The 20,567-nt window shown below is 40.8% G+C and overlaps 3 protein-coding genes across 4 annotated transcripts; all 3 read right to left on the bottom strand.

Moving 5' to 3' along the window:
* Nucleotides 1–587: 587 nt before the first annotated feature.
* Nucleotides 588–3,150, bottom strand: ribc2 (RIB43A domain with coiled-coils 2). The gene is made up of 7 exons (XM_030787042.1): nt 3,034–3,150; nt 2,802–2,883; nt 2,232–2,543; nt 2,015–2,133; nt 1,626–1,853; nt 1,057–1,223; nt 588–669 (listed from the first exon to the last, which is right to left on the bottom strand). The coding sequence occupies exons 1-7, from the start codon at nt 3,148–3,150 to the stop codon at nt 588–590; spliced, it is 1,107 nt and encodes a 368-aa protein (XP_030642902.1).
* A 2,446-nt stretch (nt 3,151–5,596) lies between these two features.
* LOC115825821 (probable polypeptide N-acetylgalactosaminyltransferase 8) lies at nt 5,597–11,873 on the bottom strand. Its single transcript, XM_030789600.1, is given in 12 exon segments — nt 5,597–5,731; nt 6,161–6,328; nt 8,017–8,112; nt 8,609–8,746; nt 9,003–9,188; nt 9,371–9,485; nt 10,437–10,631; nt 10,729–10,912; nt 11,133–11,299; nt 11,388–11,552; nt 11,554–11,611; nt 11,810–11,873. Coding segments are annotated over 12 exon segments (1,671 nt in total).
* A 1,757-nt stretch (nt 11,874–13,630) lies between these two features.
* Nucleotides 13,631–19,276, bottom strand: ndufa9a (NADH:ubiquinone oxidoreductase subunit A9a). Of its 2 annotated transcripts, none has more exons than XM_030771764.1 (11): nt 19,196–19,276; nt 18,082–18,252; nt 17,797–17,894; nt 17,554–17,645; nt 16,914–17,055; nt 16,643–16,745; nt 15,569–15,639; nt 15,380–15,456; nt 14,507–14,602; nt 14,341–14,407; nt 13,631–13,912 (listed from the first exon to the last, which is right to left on the bottom strand). In XM_030771764.1, exons 1-11 carry the CDS (start codon nt 19,248–19,250, stop codon nt 13,742–13,744), a joined length of 1,143 nt encoding a protein of 380 aa, XP_030627624.1. In that variant the 5' UTR covers nt 19,251–19,276; the 3' UTR covers nt 13,631–13,741. The 2 variants fall into 2 exon arrangements, with proteins under 2 accessions (XP_030627624.1, XP_030627633.1); XM_030771773.1 differs by having other exon boundaries at nt 18,082–18,248; nt 19,192–19,254.
* Nucleotides 19,277–20,567: the final 1,291 nt, after the last annotated feature.

Raw genomic sequence — 20,567 nt, 5'->3', positions numbered from 1 at the left:
TTGTCCATGCCATTAATAGAGTAGAGTAGAATAGAATCTCGGTGATCGCACACACACTGTGAGCAGTGAATTTAACTTCTGCATTTAACCCATCCTATACGCCTAGTGTTGAACACACACATCAGGCATAGTGCGCCCAGGGAGTAGTTGGCGTTTAAGTGCCTTGCTCAAGGGCACTTCAGCAGTGGATGTTGCCCCCAGCCCACAGTCATCCTGTCCGACCACAGGATTGAACCCGCGACCTTCCGGTTTCAAGCCTGCTTCTCTAACCATTACAGCTGCCCATTGTGTAGTATGATAAACATTCCAGCTATCTTGAGTTTCATTTGATCAAAGAATGCAGATATGAAAAAAATGAATTTTCAGCACTTCTAGCTGTAGCTGGTGTGGTCTCATGGCAAAATTAAGATTTGTTTCACAGGTTGTTTTTTTTTTAATTATTTAAAAATGTACAGGTGCCTAACGTAAAAAAAAAAAAAGAAGCAATCTGCCTTTTGCTGGTAGAACATTTTTGTTGTTGTTGTTTTTTTTTTATTTTTCCTCTTTGCACTCATATGGCAAAATCTGTGTGACCATCAGCGGAAAAGTTATCGAGTGCTTGTATTAAACTGGGAGAAGTAACTTTCATCAGGTACATTGGTGTAGACTTGTTCCTCCAGGTATTTCTTTCTGAAAAGAGAAACAGGGCACGGTCAGTGGTGACAGAATTGACTCTTTCAGTCATTTCAAGAGCATCACTATGAGGGGTTTTTTTGGATAGTTATCTGGGTTTAAATGTCCAAACTTCTCAGCTTAAACTTACAGAAACTTACAATATGCTGGTTTAAGTAATATTTTGTTATGGATCATTTTTTAATTTGACTATAATTTTTTCATCTGACTCACAATGAACGTTATCATGTTTAATATTTTAGTAGTGTAGTGAGTTTATCACCATCATCATAAACGTCTAAGTGTACAACAACCAGACACTACGCAACAGTGGTTACTATTTGACTTTAAAAAAACAAGACAATAAAATCCTGAGCTAGTTGATTTTGCATTAGCTGAACTGACCTGGCTTGTTGCTCCTGGGCCAGTTTTGCATTGGCGTTGTCCATGGCTTGTCGCATTTCCTTATTAATGCGAGCCTGCTTTCTCTCCAGGAGCAGGACAGCACGAGCAGACTCCACACGCACACGGTCTTGCTCCAGCTCCTCCTGCTTCTGAGCGAGGAGAGCCCTCTGCGTGAAGGGTACACACACACACACACACACTCAGCATTTAGCAGTCGCACTTCATGCAAATCCCAGAACTCGTTTTTTGTTATTTACAGCGTCTGCCTTTAGTAATCCTTTAATTGATTATTTCATGTGTTTATGTGTGTGTTTATTGATTATTACATGTGTATATGTGTGTGTACTTTTTCTTGTACTATTTGTTACAGCTTTTCAGGGACAATAAAGTTTTGAATCTTGGCCTACCATTAAAACTCATTTTTCTTTCTTTCTTTCTTTTTTTTAATCTACGTATATATTATTGGTGTGTATGTGTGTATGTATGTATATATATTGCTTGGCAAAAAGTAAACCAGAAAACAGAAGTCCATCATCTGGACCCTCTGCCACAGACAGGCGACTCTATACCTTCTTCTCCTCGGCTTGCTGCAGCTGGAGGTCAGTAAAGTGCTGCAGCTGCTGGAGACTAAGGCCCAAGTAGGAGTCACTGCGCAGGCGTGAATAACCCCGAAGACTGGCGCTCTGGTCCTGGCTCTTACTCAACAGTTCTCCCTGCAGATGGTTCAGTATGTCCATCTTTTTATTCTCCTCTTCTTCATACCGCTCTCGCTGACGCCGCCCTGCTGTTTCAGCAGCCTGTGGAGAGAGAGAGAGAATCTGTTTGAAAGATGGCAGAACCCACAGGCCAGCTTATATATTCATTTTATAATCACTGATTTATGGATGTGGGATTACAGATAATCTGTAGAGTGTGATGGTCAGGTGAACTCTCTAACTGTTCTGTTATAGTTACTCACCAGAGCCAGGTTGAAGTCTTTTGTAGCAATGGCAAGGGCTCGCTTGTTTTCCTCTTCTGTTTTCTGTAACTCTAAAGCTCTGTTGTCCAATGCTATTCTGGTCTGGTCATACTGCAAGTCTGCATTTCATACAAACAGAGGAAACCATCACTTTCTAAGATCAGCTTAGTCTTCACAGTATCTAAAGTGAGCAACAAGTCACTGACTAGCTTGTTACCTTCACGTTTCTTTCGTTGATGTGCTTCTACTAACTCATGCTGCTGTTGACTGGACCAACTCCTTAATTGCTCCTGTTGCCTCCTTCGTCTTTCCACGCTGCCTGGGTCCTCGCCCACCAGCCCTGGCAACATCTGCACGCTGTCCTGCTTTTTCAACGCATCTGGATCGTTCAGGTCAAACTCCCGCCTGCTACTGCGCTGCTGAAAATTCTGGCGGAAGTCCATGATGGCTTTTTGCAAGAGACGCTCATCTTTCCTCTGCCTGTGATCGAGCAAACAGGCAACACGGTCTCCATGTAAGAGATCCTCAGCTATACGCGAGTGGGGGTGGGGCAAAAAAACAAACAAACAAAAAAAACCAGCCCAGTTAAGGCTCACACAGCAAATTTGACAGGGTCTCAGATTAATTTCTTAAAGGGCTTGATATCCAGTCTGAGAAGACTCAATGTTCAGTGCTTTGCGCCAAGGTTCACCCACATACCTACACACTGTAAACACACAAAACAACTTTCACATGTGCATGATCATGACCAGCTTCAGGACAAATTAACTCAAGTGCTTGATTTTACCGTATCCCTTCAACGTAAGGCTCTCAGCCTCTTCTTTCTCTTTTCGTTCTTGAACTTGATGATCAAGGGCATCCTTATCAATCTACAAAGACCAAAGACCAGGATAATATGACCGAGTAAGTCACTCTTCAGCCACAATGTCAGCCACAATATTCACAATTGGACGAACTAATCTGAATGAGGGTTAATTTCTATGTGTTGTGTTAAGTCTACCATCTCATCCTCCACTTACTCCGATTGTTCGAACTCTTGCATTGAAGATCCTGTCTTGACGCTGAAGCTCCCTATTTCTCCTTCTCTCTATTCTCGCAGCTTCTAAGCGATCTGACAGTAACTCCACGGTGTTCATTTGTGGGAACGCGGAAGCTTATATCAAAGTAAGAGATATATATTATCTGTAGTTTCAGGCAAACAACTTTGTCAGTCTGCTGGTCATCCGGGGACGGCCACAAACATAACCGTTGCTAGGATACGAGAAGTAGAGAGAAACTGTGCCCTCTTTAGGTAATTTAATCAGTTTTCGACAATTAAGGAATAGTAAGGAATAGTTTGAATTAAAGAGTATTTGAGGATATAATATTTAACTAACATGACAAACAGTGTGGAATATGCTATAAATAATTATTCGCTATTAAAACATTATTTGATTAAATAAACAAGCTCAGTGTTATAACTTTTAAGGATTTCGGAGTGGTTTACAGCTATCTAAGAAATTCAAACAACCACCAAAAACATCTGTGTAAAAAAGATTTACTATGTATTTACTGCTTTACCTAGTGTTTAATGTTGTAGTCAAAGTTTAATAAACACAACTCCACCCCAGAAAACTGATAAAATATCACAGCAGTTTAATGAATAACAGCGCAGTGTCTCCATTTAATAATGCTTGACTATTGCGTACGATAGCAAACCGCGTTTTCTTTACCTTTCTACTGTGGGTGGTGCCATGTTTTAAGTACGCCTTCAATAAGTGCGTATCCGCCGCTCCTGCTTGCTTTTATCGTTTTGTTTTTAACTCTCTTTTTTATCTCGGAATGAACTGGGGGCTTTGATTGTAAACCACGTCCCAAGTTCAGTAGTGCTGGTACTAACAGTTGCCCTCCTCGTGACTTTTTATTGTGTGCAGTGATTCACTTCTCTCATAGTGGTGTGTATTCAACCGCGCTGACTCGTTTGCGGTGAGCCAGTTCTCTCTTTTAACAAGCAACCTGTGTTCAAGTGTGGTGGGTATCAGTACAGCTCTCTTTTATTTCTTGGGTGTGTGTGTGTGTGTGTGTGTGTGTGTAGTAGGCAATTTGGAGACTGGGGGAGATGGCCCAGTGCTCACTGACACTACTTTATAGAGTATATGGGGGATGGCAGGTTAACAAGGGGGATGGCATCCCCCTACAAATCCCTTACTCTGTGTGTGTGTGTGTGTACTCATGTCTCCCACCGATCCATGGAGGCTGGTTGGTTTCTGTGCTCCATTTTAAACGGCAATCTCAAGGTAACCTAAAATATCGCTGTAACCTAAAATAAGCAAGGTAACCTAAAATATCGCTGTACCAATTCCTTTTAAATATATTATTTCAAAATAGAAGTTACTGTAACTGAATCATATATTAAGTTTCATCATTCAGTTGCTATTTTACATCCCGACTTAGTAAATGACGTCCATCTTAAAGTGGGAGCGACAAAACGCAAACTACACACCCCAGATAGATGTGAAGTTAGCTCAGAAACTCATGATAAGATATTTTATTGCCCAAGTGGTTTTGATGGCTGATTTAAAGTGCAGTTGTTGGGCAGTGCCAAAGTACAAGGATACCTTCTAATGATAACACTAAATAGGAGACTGATTCTAGGGCTTACAACATTTCTGTTTAATAAAAATATCATAATGCTTTATTTATCAATACTAGACGAATGTCATTATGGTCACGTCATCTTTTGTCTGATTATACAAGTTATCTTTTGTCTGATTATACAAGACATTTTTGATACAACACAACAAATACCACATTCCTGCCCATGTTAGTCACTTAGTCACCTTACACAACTTATGATGCACCCTTGCGAGAATTCTGCATGCCAGTAATCAATATTTTATTCTTATAAATTCAAAAACTTTCAGCGAGATCCCAGGGCCTCAAATACTTTTAGGGTCTCCCCAGGTCACTGAAGAGAGAGACACAGCACAGTGCTGGGAAGACAGGTAGACATCCTTGATTTAGGGATGAAGAAGGGGACATTAACATCTGCTAGCACACACACCACACAAATACCACATTCCTGCCCATGCTGTCTCACAACCAAAACACATGTTTAAAGTAAGGGCACAAAGACATTTCATGATGAGTCTGTAGAGACCGCTGATATTCACTGGTGTGATGTGCAAATTTCCAAGTGTGTGCTTATGCATGAAACATGGCTTTGAGGCATGTAATATGCCCCTGTAAAACCACATAAAATAAATCAGATAAAAGGGACATTTAACACACAAACCACTTATCAACCTATTTTTAAAAACACTATGTGTTATATATGTCAAGCAGGGATATTATAATAGAGTTTTTTTTTCCTTTAGTACTGCAGCAGCCTATGCTAAATAATGAAAAGTACCTGTGTACTTTTTTAGCGCAGTGCTTAGGGTGAGTTGTTCTCCATTGTTTTTTTTGGCAGACTGTCCTCCTCATATTCCTAATAGACAGTTGTGATGGATAGTCACATTTTGAAAAAAAAATATTCCATGTACTTATCCCTCTGCCCTTTTACTGTCTCTTCATCTTTCACCTTGATTGGCGTCTTGTGATTTAAAGCTCCTTGATAATGTTTTGTATTCTCCAGCGTTGTCCGCTGCACTGCTGAACAACAAGCTGATAATAGCTGTCCTCTCCCTGGGCAATTTCTAGACATCTGCTTGTGCCTTTGTTCCTTATGGCTTGACCCTGAAACCAAATCAGCATTGTTTAGTATAAATAAACAATATTAATACTGAAATGCAGGTACAGAGTTCTGAGAATTGCTTTTATTAAAATTGTGACAATGTCCTCCTACCACTTCTCTGAGTGGGTAATGTGGTTAGATATATATAGACGCTGCAGTGCAGTAGACTTTGCACTGCTAAGCAATGTAGTGTACTTTTCAACTCTGTTTCAACTCTATGGTTCAGATTGCATGAGTGAGCGACCACCTGCCATTTTGGTAACTATCAGAAAACAAAGAATTTAGAAGCTCACATACACGCATGCACGCATGCACACATGCACACGCGCATGCTTACTTTGCATACCTGCAGTGTTTTTGGGTCATAAAGGAACATATTACAGACTCTGATGTGTATCAGTCACATTTATATGGATGCCACATTGATCTACCTGTTTGAACTCCCAGTACATGTGCAGTTCTTTCTGCTTGGCCACTTTACACGCATGCAGTGCAGGAAAGTTCCCCGTCCCAGTATCCACCAGACAACGGTTACTGTTGTACTTATGAGATTTTATGCCACCAATGTAAATCTCTCCTTTGGAGTTGTAGTAACAGAGCTGCAGAAAAGAAATTGTGAGGAGAGTCTATTTTTAAGTTCCTGTATTCATAGTTTCTAGAGTTTCAGGAGCAACAAAATGGAATTTAAACTCAGCTGAGTACTCATGCATTAGTCATTTACACTATAAGATAACCGTCATTTTCTTAAGACAGAATACGAGCCAATTTGATGCAATGGTTGTCAGTGAACCTGGATCCAGTCGGTAATATCATGTATCTTTTCTCTTTTTCACTAATCCCTAAGTTTGTTGTTTGGCATTGACTGTGATCTCAGTGGGCAGAGGAGAAGTGGAAGACTAAATTGAAGGTATTTTATCTGACATTTAGTTAAGACCTGATTTCTTTAAACATTTAATAAATGTATGAGAAATTTTTGACATTTAATAAAAGTCTGAAATTTTTCCAACATTTAATAAGTCTGCGTAAAATTGTCTGCATGTAATAAATGTGTATTTTTTAGCCCCATTTAATAAATCTGTGGTTATTTTGACATCTAATAAACACCAGAAAAATTTTACACAGTTCAGGTGTTGTGTGAATTTTTCAACATTTAATAAATGTAACATTTTTCCTCACATCTACATGTCTAAAAGGCTTTTGCACATTTAGTAAATGTAACATTAGTTTCAACTGTAAAACGTGGGAAAAGTATTATTTTCTACAAATAGGAGACAGATGACATTTACAACTCTAACAATAGGTAACATTTGTCAGTGTTTCATTGAAGCACATATGGTACTTATTTATTGTGTCTGCCACTGCTTTCTTTATCTTCTAACTCCTTCACATTTCAACATATTTTATTTCATGGCTTTAATGCTCTCAGGAATGCCACTTTTAATGACATGAAATATATCTGCTCCTGTTTTACTGATCTCTCTGCCCCACCCACTTAGATATGCTACCAGTCCCCTCCCACTGGGGGGAATACTTCACTCATTGCCCCTCAACTCCTATATGTCAGGGCAGGGCATGGTAACTCATAAATAAGTGCGTTATTGGAATACTGGACTCTTGTGCCATTGAACTCTTGTGCCATGGGACCTAGGACACACCTTTCATAATACTTACAGAGTAGAAAAACTGAGCTGACTCTTATAAAATGTGCATGGTTTGTATGCTCACTGAGCTGGTTATAGATCATCTTGTCCTTCCATACCACAAATTTACATGAATTTTATTGGTTCTCTCCAATTAACCATGTGCCGATGTCAGCCAAACAGCAAATTACACTGCTACACCACAAAATGAATGGTATTCATTTTGACCATGATAGAATAACTGTAAATCCCTAGTAAAAGCACTAAGCATTTGCTGACTAAAAGGCCAATATTTACATTACATTTCTAAAAAATTTCCAAGCAAGCCATGTACACAATTTCACTATAGTTACTGAGCAATCTCCACTCTAACTCACTTGGGGGTAATAATTCTTAGTGATGTAACATGAGGATCCTCTGTGCTGCTTCATATCGCTTTACTTAATGCAATGCATAAAATTCAGAATAATTCTGTAAAATACCAAAAAAATTAACATAAGCAACATTTAATTAATCAACATGGAATGTAACATTTCGTTTATTCTTATGGAATGATTCCATGTTTTACTGTTGGTAAACGCTTATTTTAATGGGACTGAAATAGCATCCAGATAAACACCATAGCAGTGCAGTATATGTATACTTACCTGGGGCTCATAGCCATGGCATCCATAGATAATGGGTAAACTACCAGGAACAGCCCCCTGATCGATGCAGTGATCGTCTAACAAATCGTTCTGCAACTGAAAGGAGATGTGGCTCAGATAAGCACTTTAGTGGGAAGAATGAGTGCCAGGAGGACAACAGTGTAGAATCTTCCAGGATGAACAACTTGTGGTGAGGTGTTACAGTTCTGACACATCCTCTTTTTTTTCTTACATTTCCTTAGTGTATGCCAAACTAACTGCTTAAATTCAAATGTGCCTGACTGTGCAGATTCAGGGAAGGTGGAGCAAAACAAAACAAAAACCAAACAAACAAAAAAACCCACAAAAAACAGAAGACCCTTCTAAGAACCTGAGCAGAACTTTTGTTACAAAAAGCTGCTAAGCAGTTCATCTGAATCAACAGTAGTGAGGTGTTGGTGTTGGATCTACAGGAGCATATTTAACATCCATCTCCATGACAACTTGATTCAAAAAATGCCGTGCAGACTAAACCATTCAAGTTTCTGAGATATGGAGGCTTGTAAAGGAAGTTTGAAACGAGGTTTGTTAGATGATAAAGTCTGGCACTCACTGTTCCATATCCAAGCAGGTCCTCAAAGGCATCCATCTCAGGATATACATTCTCCAGGTACCATTTGAAGGGCTTACATTTCAGTTCTTCTTTGAGCTTCTGTCTTTCCGAAATATCCCCAATTTCAATCCCGTGACCCTTAGATTAAAGGCAACAAATTGTTACTGTAAATGTAAGAATTTTTTCCTTTTTCAGGTGCTGCACTGACCTCTAACCATTCTATAGCAATAAATGGAGCCAGGTAGTTAATTATTTTATCAGTTCCAGTTTAAACCCTGCAAATGTTTCCATAGTGTTTGGAAAGACCCAGACAAAAAGAAAAAAATTCACAATTAGGAATACTGGTGATGCAGATTGAGTTGGATTGTATGCACAAATCTTGTTTGGTGCTAACCTCCAAAGGAATATTCCAGGCGACGTTGACATTAGTTTTATATTCGTCCATCCAAATTTCTGCAACCCTAAGTGCATTTCTCTTCATATGAACGCTTAAGTCTGGCGCGTAAGATTTGTGTGCTCTTTCTATGTGAGCAACTTTGGAGCAAGGCACCACCTCCACGCTTCCACCACATAGCCATACCTACATTTGGGAAAGAAGATCTTTTTATTAACATGGGCAAAAATGACAGACGACCTACAACTTGAAGTAACTTTTCACAATACGATGGCCTGCACATCCTAATTGTTCCCTGTGTAGTAATATCCTTTTGCTTCTGAGCATCTCATTAAATTTTGAAATATCATGACGGCAACATTACTTACGCGTATCCCAAGCTCCACGTTCTCTCCGCCATAGGTTTTCATGCCTGGATCCAGCGTTCCAATCTCCCCCAAAAATTCACGGTCTGCCATAAAGATACCCATGACAGAGGGACTTCTGTCAAAAGCGGCAGTTAAAATAATCCTCACTTCATTAAGCCAGAGAAGGAAGCGAGTAACAGTTTAAATGAATAAACTATAATCGACAGCATACTTGGGGTCATGAAAAGAAAATATTTTACAGTGAACTGAATACTGGCTTACTAATACCCCTTTTCCACTGCCGCGGTGCCGGTGCCGGTGCCCGATCGAGCACCGGCACCCGCGCTTTTCCACTGACAAAATACTGGTGCCGGAGCCGAAAACTGGCACCGGCACGGCACCACAGAAATGCTGGTCCCAAAAGTTGGAACCGCTGACGTCAGAGGCTATGCAAATAAAAACCACGCGAGAACCAATCAGTTCAGCGTTTGATACGTGACGTTTTTTAGAGAGGCGGGAGTTACAAAAAACGTCTGACCAAGTAGCGGTAGGCTAAAGGATATTTGTAGCGTGAAAATATGTATATGATTAAAAGATGCATGAGTAACAATTTGTGTCTACATCAATACGGGCTGTTGTTTACATGTTACATGAACGTAGTCGGACCCAGAGTGGTAGAAAAAGACACTCTCTCTCTCGGCTCTGGCTGGTGCAATTAAACCACTTCATGCAGACCTTCATTTAAACACTCGTTTTAACTTTTGAGCTAAGTGACAGACTTACTATTTTCATGAATTTTGCCCCCAAAAAAAAGTTCAGAAAAGTTCTGGGACAAAATTCGTGAGGTGTTTCGCTGTGTGGAAGCCTAGCGTAAAAGTAAATTTATAAAGAGCAAGCAATGCGTTCTGTCCGACATTATTTTTTCCCCACGGAAATTACCCAAACTTTCGCTATGTAGCGTTCGGTTCCCAAACCAGTGGAAATGCGGGCCGGTTCTCAAAAGGCACCAAGGCAGCACTGGCTCCGCACCGGCACGGGCACGGGCACCAGCACCGTCGTAGTGGAAAAGAGACATAAAGGCACTTACTTTCCTGGTTCAGAGGCACCGTTCTCGTACCACTCAGGGCGGAAGCTTTCGTACATGCACCACAGTTGCCAGTCAAAAGCTTGTGCAGACGCGTCGTATTTAACTACCTGTAAGTCATCGAAGTTCACCTTATCAAACACTGGAGACACTACTACCGTCCTGTCTGCCTGGATCCTAGCCAGCATGGGTTCTGCCCTGGACGAATAAACACAGACAGCAAGTGATGATGTTGCTGAAGAAACAAAAACAAGCAAATGCATGAAAAATTATTATTATGATAGTCTGTGCCCACCATCTCACTTGAACTTCGATGTGGGCATCCAAAATAGCCACCGCTTGGCCAGTGGCTGCAGTCCATCCGGAGATCCGAGACTGCGTCAATCCCATTGTTTCTTTGTGCCTCACTCGCTTCACTAAACCTGGCCGCTCCTGGTGAATTAAGTCGACGTATTTATCCAAGCTTCCCTTCAAGTCCTCTTTTGAAGTACAACACAGTAGGGACACAGTGGGTTTAGACATGTTTATTTTACAGGAAGAAAGTCAGTAACTGTCTCTATGAATAAGTCTGGCATACGGTTATCAAAATGTAGCCTATAGAGCGGCAAACCTGTTGCTCAAACTAACTAACTAACTAAAACTGGTGAAACTGGTAATCTGTCAGGATATGTTCCAAGAGAAATCAGGTTTGTGACAAACCAGTGGAACTGTTGTCATCGACGAGAATGATCTCCTTCAGTAAGTGAGCAGGTGTACGGTCAATTATGCTCCGGATGGCTCTCTTAATGACAGACAGAGCTTCGTCCAGATAGATCAGAACAACGCTAAGTGTAGGAAGGTTCTCTGGGTATGTTTTCTTCAGACACCTGTGCATGTTTGAATGAATATCATTAGAGAACAGTGAGACGTTGTTTAACACTTGACATACTCAAGACAGTTGAAACCTACAAATACCTGGGGTGTCGTGTTTCCGGAAGAGTTCTGTTTAGCGGCAGTCTGTCACTCAAGAAGACATTGTAACCATATATCTTAAATAGCCTCTCTGCTTCTTTCTGGTCATCCGCTTTGAGCTCCGCGCCCCAGGTGTTGAATAGAGCGGAGTCTGGGTACAGTTTTTTAACTGGATTTTTTGCCGTTACACGAAGAACCTCTCTGTTTACGCTCCTGTTGTTTCTTAACTCAGTTACTTCAGTCGAGGAGAGGACAAATTCATATGTAAATCACATTAAACGCACAAGAGAAATTCCAAAACAGTTGAAGTACATTGAAGGAATGGTAAAGTAAATATGAATTCTTTTTTTTTTTGCAACACAACACAAACACACGTGGAACATAAGGACAAATGCAAAAAAAAAAGAAAAAAAAGAAAAGCTTACCTAGCTTTTTGACATACTGCTCAATTCTGTCCAGTTTCCTCATAATATCCTGATCATTTGACATTTGTGGCTTTCTCTCCTTTAAAATTTCCTGCTTTTGAGTAAATGTCATGTTAATTAAAATGTATATAATCAGTGCAATGGTACTCAGAAACACCACTCCTCTCTGTGCGGTTAACCTCATTCTCAAGCCAATGTCCGGACGTCTCCCGCATTCAGTCTAGTCCCTCAGTGTTAGAGTGTGTTCAGCTCTCCATGGGTACAGATTACAAGAGAGTGATTACTGCAATAAACAGTGTGATAAGGTGAAGAGGGGGGCTACTTTGCATATGCTAAAAGCTAGACCTTGTACTTACTACTGATAAAGGCAGTGACTTGACTTACAAATTGAAGCAATGTACAATAAACTGCCAACTTACATTAAAAAATGTAGGTAAATGAGATGCACAATGTATAATGAAAGTGAATGTTTCAACTCAGGTTGGTTCTGGAGTTAATTGGGCAGTTCCCATCATGCATAGGGTCATGGTGAGAAATGTGAGACAAACGCAGTCACTCATCATTTTGGCCAATGAGGCTAGAGGAAAAGTGACTCATGGATTTCTGGGCCATGTTTGACAGGAGGTTCACTGATGAAGACTGCTCCATACTCTGATGTGTCACACAGAACAGTGGCTGAGCTGATGTTGCCACAGAGGTCAGAAGGAAAGAGATCATTTGTTAGGGTCAGCTGTGGGAAAAAGCAAAAAGTAGTCAACCATGACGTCCATGCACTGACCTGAGATGTGAGGCAAAACAAACAACTCTTAATGAGTTGACTGGACATACACAGTTAAACTATGAGAAGGTGGCTTCACCAACAACAGTCCATTCAGAATTTCACAGGTGAGTATGGTTGGTGTTGCAGTGTAGAAGCCCTTTCTTTCACCTAAAAATGAATGTTTGTAAACAACATGGTGCAAAGAACACGGCTAGTTGTCTACTGGGCAGTCGGGAGATGACATATGATCAAGAGTCACCCCTCATCCTGTTCTTTACAAGCAAACCGCATGTGTGTTACAGGCCAAATGAAGCCTCCAGGCCAATAAATGCAAACAACCTACAGGAATGCCCAAAACGGCGCTCACTCATGTCGCTCATTTAAGATCAGCAGACTTCACTGCCATGATTCTGGTGGCTATCCATGTAACAGCTGATCTTTCATCCTCAACAATGTTGATAAAACAGCACTGCTATATCAACAAAAAAACAGCACTGCTATACTGGGCAGCTGTGGTCTAAAGGGTAGAGAACTGGGCTTGTGACTGGAGGGTTGCCGGTTTGATTCCCAGGCCCAACATCCATGGCTGTGTGCCCTTGAGCAAGGCACTTAACCCCCATGCTCCCTGAGCACTCACCAAGGAGGTTACCCACTGCTCCCACATCTGGTGTGTGTTCACTACTGGTGTGTTGGATGGGTTAAATGCAGAGGACAAATTCACTGCTTGCTGTTCACAGTGTGTGTGTAATCACTTAACTTATTAAACTTACTTAACCACAAATAAGTAAAGGCAGCTACAGTTCACTACAGCAATCACATTATTTTCAAGTCAAGATGGAACTATGCAGCCAGAACACAACCATATCTACATACATGTATACATATTTACATACATGAAATATACATAAAAATATGAAGCAGGGACAGAGCAGAATTGTCTAATGTGAGCATGTTTCACAATATAAGTTTATTATTTGAGTATAGAAGTCCTAGTGTTAAGAGAAGTACTGGTTCAAGACCAGAATGAAAAAAACAAAAAAAAAAACCACAGAGTCCTTGCGTGGATTTATTTTCTTTCCTTTATTTACATACAGAATATTAGTAAAATAAGACAGCACAGCGTGTGTTGGGCAGCAGGCGGCTGCGGCGGTCTGACGCTGACTCCAGGGTGATCAATAGTTAACGGTTTTGGCCGGCTTGGTCTCCGCCAGGTCAGCGTCCAGGAAGCGGAAGCGGCGATGGCGGCGGAGGACCTCGATGGCTCTCTGCTCCACGGACGATGGAACGATGCCCAGGTCCTCCAGGCCGGGCAGACCAGGGTACTTCATATCTGTGGTGTGGAACTGCAGGAGAGAGAAAAGGTTCGACTCAGTCACTGGAATCCTCCGTTTCAAACAGAACAGTCAACTTCAAAAGTCTAACTTCAGTCTATGAAATACACCACTGAGGATCTTGTGATACTGCGGATGCCAAGTGACAGTTAGCTATCTCGTGATTCTGTTTTATTTACTCCTCTTTCCCAATGGGATATACATCTATCTGGATACAATGATGCACATTCTTAAAAGGAAAAAAAAAAACAGCAACAGAAACTCTGAAGGCAGAGTACACAACAGGTAAGTGTGGGGAAAATTTTTATTTTCATTCATGCAGCCTGATCTCCTGATCCACGGGTGTTTATACACTACTTCAATGTCCGTAAATCATATACACGACATTAATCTCGCTAAGATCTTAGAAACAAACTGATATTGTGTTCTTCTGTACATACCCGGTCTACTTTGTCACGAGTTGTCCAGGGCTCAAAAGGGTTCATCTCAAAGATGCTAGCGATCAGACTACGAGAGGGAAACACAGGAGGTGAAACGTGGTACAGGAGTACACAAGCTCTCTATGAGAGATCACTTTATCACATAATGAGGCTGCTGGACACTCACTGATAGATGGGTCGAGGCATGGGGTACGCCACAAAGGGCCTGTGGGCGACAGCATACACGTATTCTACCAGGTCATGCAGGAGATAACGGTTCGGCCTGAGGATGAGATAAGACACTTCAGTCTGCATGCATCGTTTATATTGTGCATCAACATCCTATACAATCCTATCACTCTGTGATTGGCTAACACCAATAACTGTCAATGCCTACAGAAAAATAAATAAATAAATACAGTTCTCAAGACACACTGACTGTAGGGAGACTTGGGTCCTCTTAGACTTCTGCCTCACACTCTGACTGTTTTATATATATATATATATATATATATATATATATATATATATATATATATATATATACACACATACACATACACACACACATACATATACACATACATATATATATATATATATATATATATATATACACACACACACACACACACATATATATATGTTTTTTATTCATTTTAATAAGTGATTTCTGATAACATTCAAAGCTATAAATGTCATTCAGCATATAGGTCAGTGGCTGTTCATCTTAAAACAGAAAGACAATGCAGAGTGGAATACATAAATAATATAAATACAATCTGCAAACACATGGGTGTTTATTTTTCAGGCTGGTCTTCAGAGAAGGACAAGAGGGAGGAAAAATAAATAATCACTTACTACTGTCAGATAAATACCATTCTGACAGGCTTGATATTTGACTCAAATCCTCACTCAAATCCAAACAGGGGCAGTCATTTTACTTTGAGGGAGAATTTTTCTTTTAATTTTCTAAGAAAATTGAGAAGTCTTTGACAGAGCCAACTGTACGACAAATCAAAACCGTGCACTGTTGTAGTTAAACACCGTTTAGCCTTACCCGACTAGTGCGTATGTTTTACCATTGGCGTCAGGATCTTTGATGGCATTGACAATAGCCTTGGCCACATCCACCACCTGAGGAGGGAGAAAGAGAGCAGTCATTTACATGGTGTCGTAGAGAAGAAGCTGGGGAACGTGTGCTGTAAACAGGACAGTGAGCCTGTAAAAACAAAAACAGTGCTCTTACGTGAACGGGCTGCTTGACCGTTTTCTTGCCCATAGCAATGAGGGGAACAGCTTTGCCAAACCAGCGCATGTCTGTGCACACACACAAAGTCAACGCATTAAACGTTAGAAAATCAATCCACCGCTGCAAGCTTTCCTCTGCTAAATGGCACATTTAATGCAAACTGCTATCTTAGACGACTTACAAAAATGTGATATTAAAAAAAAAAAAAGGTGGCTAGATATAAGGTGGGAAACAGAGATTTCAGAGTAAATACAGAGACACTCATTCAGCTGGCCCTCTGCTTTAAGTACAGACACGTGGAATGGAGTGGAGAGTAGCAGATGCTAAAACAAACCATTTAACTTCAGACAATAAATAAATAACCTCAACCTCTATTTTTTTTATATGAAGATATGACTTTGTCATGGGCTAGACCGCTGCACATAACGACTGAGAAATGACACCTACATTAAACTAATAACACGAGTGTAGTGTAAGCAGGTAAGGCACTGGAGTGCTGTGGGCCCGGAAACATGGTTATTGTCAGCAGACCAGTTAGCTTACAGCTCCCTCTCTAGGTAACCTTCAGAACATGGACTCTCTGATTTCCCCAGAGCCAACAATGCATTTAGTCACTTCCAAAATGACACACACTCTAAAGAGAGATCAACAAAACAGGCTAAATAAATCAATCCAAGCATTAAGCCACATAGCTAAGGTTTATGTTCAAAAATACACCATTATTTCAATAGTTCTTCGCAGGTACAGGGTTTACTGAATGCTAAATGACACTATTGTTTCACTTGCAAAGGGAAGATTCACTCAGAACCAGGAGCTTGGGGAGTTATATTAGTTGAACCCACTGAGTACATTTTCCATATACCTGAGAACAAAACGTCTACTGATCGTAACGATTTTTTTAAGAGTCTTTTTTTGTTCGTATTTGTTCATTTAGTGACGCTTCCTGAAGGCAACAACGGCAATGGAGAGCAGTCATCTGAGGTATACATTTTGCAGTTTCATGTCACTGTGTATTAATATTTCCTTGTCACCAATACAAACAAGAAAAAAACCCAAGGAAACACATCATACTGGCAAAGTGGTTGAAGAATCGATCCTCTCTCCCAAAGCACTCGGAGGGTTTCATAATGATGGCATCTGGAAATTCGTCCCTCACGGCTGTCTCACCCACAGCCTAAACAAAACACATCACAGTCAGGACTAAAGCACGGAAAATCAACCACATTCCCAAAAAATGACTTCAGACAGAAGGATACTGTGTCTTTTCTATGTCGTAAATATATGAGATGCGTTATACAGATTTAGAGTGGTAAATGCAAGTGCATGTGTAGGCAGGGGATACCTTGTTCCTAAGGTATTTTGAAGGGCTGCGGATGTCTGCGTTTAAATGGGACACGTGAATGAACTTTGTGATTCCAGCTTCACGGGTCGCCCTGGCAATCTGTTGAGGAATGGTCACGAAAACATCCTCAAAGCGATAGTTCCTTTAGAAGAGAAAACACACATACACACACAAAAACATATAAATACATATTCCTACAGTCTACACAATTTTATCTGAATATACAGGTCAGTAACTCGTACCACTTATATTTAGGTTAGAGTTTTAAACCTTCAGTCTTGGGGTACCATTGCACAGCACATTTTAGTTCTAGCCCAGCATTACCAAATCTCATTTTGGGCATCTCATAGGACCTGCATTTATAGACATTAAGAAATCAATCTGTAGCTTTATACTTCAGTCTTCATCACAATGTAGATGCTACAGACTATGAAATGAGTCAAAAGAGGCTGTCTGTAAGCTAAATGATGATGACATATAATTATTCATTTGAAGGCTGGATACATGATGTTGTTTAATCATCATGTTGTTGTTTTTTTCTTTAGATGGTTACAGTGATTAATGTGTCAGCTCATCGTTATTCCGTATTTAAGTCAAACCAGAAGAAAGGACCTTTTTCAGCCATCAACTGGGTCAGTACCTGGTCTCCCACTCACGTCCCACCAGGTTGATGACCACATTAGAGTGAGCTATTGCCCTTCTGATGGAGTCCATGTCCCGTGCATCCCATTCCTGGAAACAAAGCAAAAACACATCGTCGAATGTAACTGGACTGATGGAAAAAAGAGAAAACACTTGCAGTCCTGCTGCAAGTTACAATCTACTGTAATAACGTTTAGCATATTCCAAATTCATAGAAATCTTAATGCGGCTGTATAGTCACCATGAAGATAATCTGGCCAAGATCTCCCATTGGTCTAAGGTACATGATGTCATACTGGTCACATCGATGTGGGATAACGATCTGGGAGCCAATGCGACCTATAACAACACAGTAGGACATTACATAACAAACAGTGTAAACAATCATTCACAGCAACCTTCTTAAACAACACACTACGCACAAAAACGTCAAACGCGACGTATGTCACCTGAGAACATTAGTACAGTTACACAATAAGCTGTGACCGCTGTCACGAAGCCTACAGGCTGTGCTTTACGGACTCACCCAGGCGATTGACCACATATCTGCCGAGGAACCCGGTGGCCCCGAACACTGTGGCAGCGATGCCGCTGGAGGAAGAGCGCCCCCCTTTGCCACGAGGTATTACGGCATGATGGACGTTCCTGTGCTGCACCGACACAGGGGCTGCAGCCAGTACCGCAGGGGAACAGCTGCCTAAACCACACACACACAAAAACCACACAGTTCTGCATCTCAGTGGGGACACAAAGAGTATATCCTTTTTTTTTGTATTTGACTAGATGTATTCTAAGTGGTTCTTGCAACACATATTTAAATACTCATGCCAATGAAGCTTTACTGAATAGCACTGAACATTCAAAAGGAAACAAAAGGTATTTTTCAGAAATCCGATGAAGAAACCATCAATGCACGGTCTAGGAAGTCACAGTATGAGTAACAGAGGGAGGGAGAGCATTCGTTTGACTAACAATAACACACGTAGGTAGCAGTACAAAAATAGCGTTCGAGGCAAAGAATACAATTAAAACGCTGGTTCTTACCTGTCTGTAGCAGGTTGACAAACCGTAACGTTACATTAGCTTTGATAGGGAACGTTCCTTACGTGAAGGGAACAACGACAGAAAAACTAAAATACACTGCAAATTTTAGGATAATTATATCAAACTAACATACTTCTGAGGAACCTAGCCAACTGACTATACGTAGAGACAGTGAGTAGCTAACAAGTAAACTAAACTGGTTTGAGTTTATCTACTGTTTAGCTACAGACTGAGGTGTAACGTTACATTTGCAAACCAGCTAGCTGACGAGCTAGGTTATGTTACTGAGTTCCTATCAGCACAAGTGACGAAACACTACCGAAGCAACGAACAGCTACTGACACTAATATAAAAAGTCAACAAAAATACCAGTAAGACCAAAGACAGGGTACTGTCGGTCACTAACATATTTAATGCCGTTAAATACTCATGGCCGCCTAGCTAACAAGCTAGGTCGTAACAGAGGGGTCACTTAAAATGCTATGTTTCCCGTCTAAGTATCTTTCGTTTCAATGTGTGAAGCATACCTCCGAAATGCAACAGTATCTTTATCTGTCTCTGTTCGCTACTGCATCGGCAAAATAGGTCATACTTACTTGACAGTCGGGGAAGGACACACACAGGACGGCTAATGAAAGTGACAGCCGCCATGTTTCTAGTCCGTCAGCATCCTACGGTAAGCGAAAAGGGTCAGTTAAGAGCAAACTGTGTTCGCGAGACTGTGTGGCGACCAAAGTCACGGGCTTAAATGTTCAGATGTATATATCAATAATGCATAGCCAGTATTTGAGAAGGGATCTCGAGCCTGTTGTGATAATTGGTGTCACGTGTACCAGTTCCAATACCTTAGAAATGGCCACGCTTCTGGTCTTTTTCCTGCATGACGGTAGTTTGGATTTACTAAGAATGGTCTAACATACAAAAAAACATTCAGTCATCACTTGTACTCTGAACACTGACGTCTAGTCAGGTTGTTAGCTGCATTTGAAGTGCAGTGACCACACTTTTTTTAATGTGTGAGCCTCAGTCACAACAGTGCAGACACCCTTACTCTTTACCACATTAGAGCCAGGGGTTGTAGCTAAAATGACCTTCACCTTGTTGAAGGCTAGTCCTTAGGGCTCTCCAGGCAGCCAGTCAGCATCCTTCTTCCAAAAACCTTACCACTGGATGGAGCTCTGATCACAAACCAGGCAGACAGTGATTTAGCACAGTGAAAGACCATCTCCAACATTTTGAGTTAACTTGGCAAGGGGATTGGTGAGGTACCTTTCACTTGACTCAAATGTGGTTTGAGACCAGGCAGTTAAGACTTGTGCAAGTGTTTAACTATTAAACTTCAACTCAGACTTCCATTTTTATTGGTAGCACTGCTTGTCGTCACAGTCTGTAGTTCTATAGATGACAAGGTCATCCATGCACACCACTGTGTCTTATTGTGTGTTTGCAGGAATCTGTTCATTTCTTTGTGAAGGATTTCTGGTCTCTATGGTATCTGAAAATTGGGGCCAAGAGGTGATCACCAGTGATAGGAAATGTCATAATCATAAGTCAGCTCAGGTTGCAGGGAATACACAGAAGCCCAGAGGAAGTATCTGGTACAGAAATTACACTTGGTTCTTACAGCTTCAGTGCACAGTGTCTGAGTGTTGGCAGCATGGGTCGTTCATGCTTTTAAATTTGATTTAAGCAACTTACATTACCACAGGTAGTCTGTGACTTCACACAGAGTTTTCAAGCTAAGCATCCTTGAAAACAGTCATTATCTGGCATTTATTTATTTATTTATTTTTTATTACATAAAAAAGATTAATTCTAGCCAATATGTTCATCAGTTTCCATCTTAGTCAGTTACTATGCTTAGAAAATAGGTCCAGACTGACAGATATGACTTGGTGTTGATACAGGCTTGGTTAGCATTGAGTGAACTCTCCAGGATTAGTCTGTTTCTTGATTTCTAAATGTAAA

Source organism: Chanos chanos, chromosome 1 (assembly GCF_902362185.1).
Source record: "Chanos chanos chromosome 1, fChaCha1.1, whole genome shotgun sequence".
In the NCBI taxonomy this organism is placed as follows: domain Eukaryota; kingdom Metazoa; phylum Chordata; class Actinopteri; order Gonorynchiformes; family Chanidae; genus Chanos; species Chanos chanos.
The sequence above is the reverse complement of the archived record's forward strand: the minus strand, read 5'-3'. Positions and strand labels throughout refer to the sequence as shown.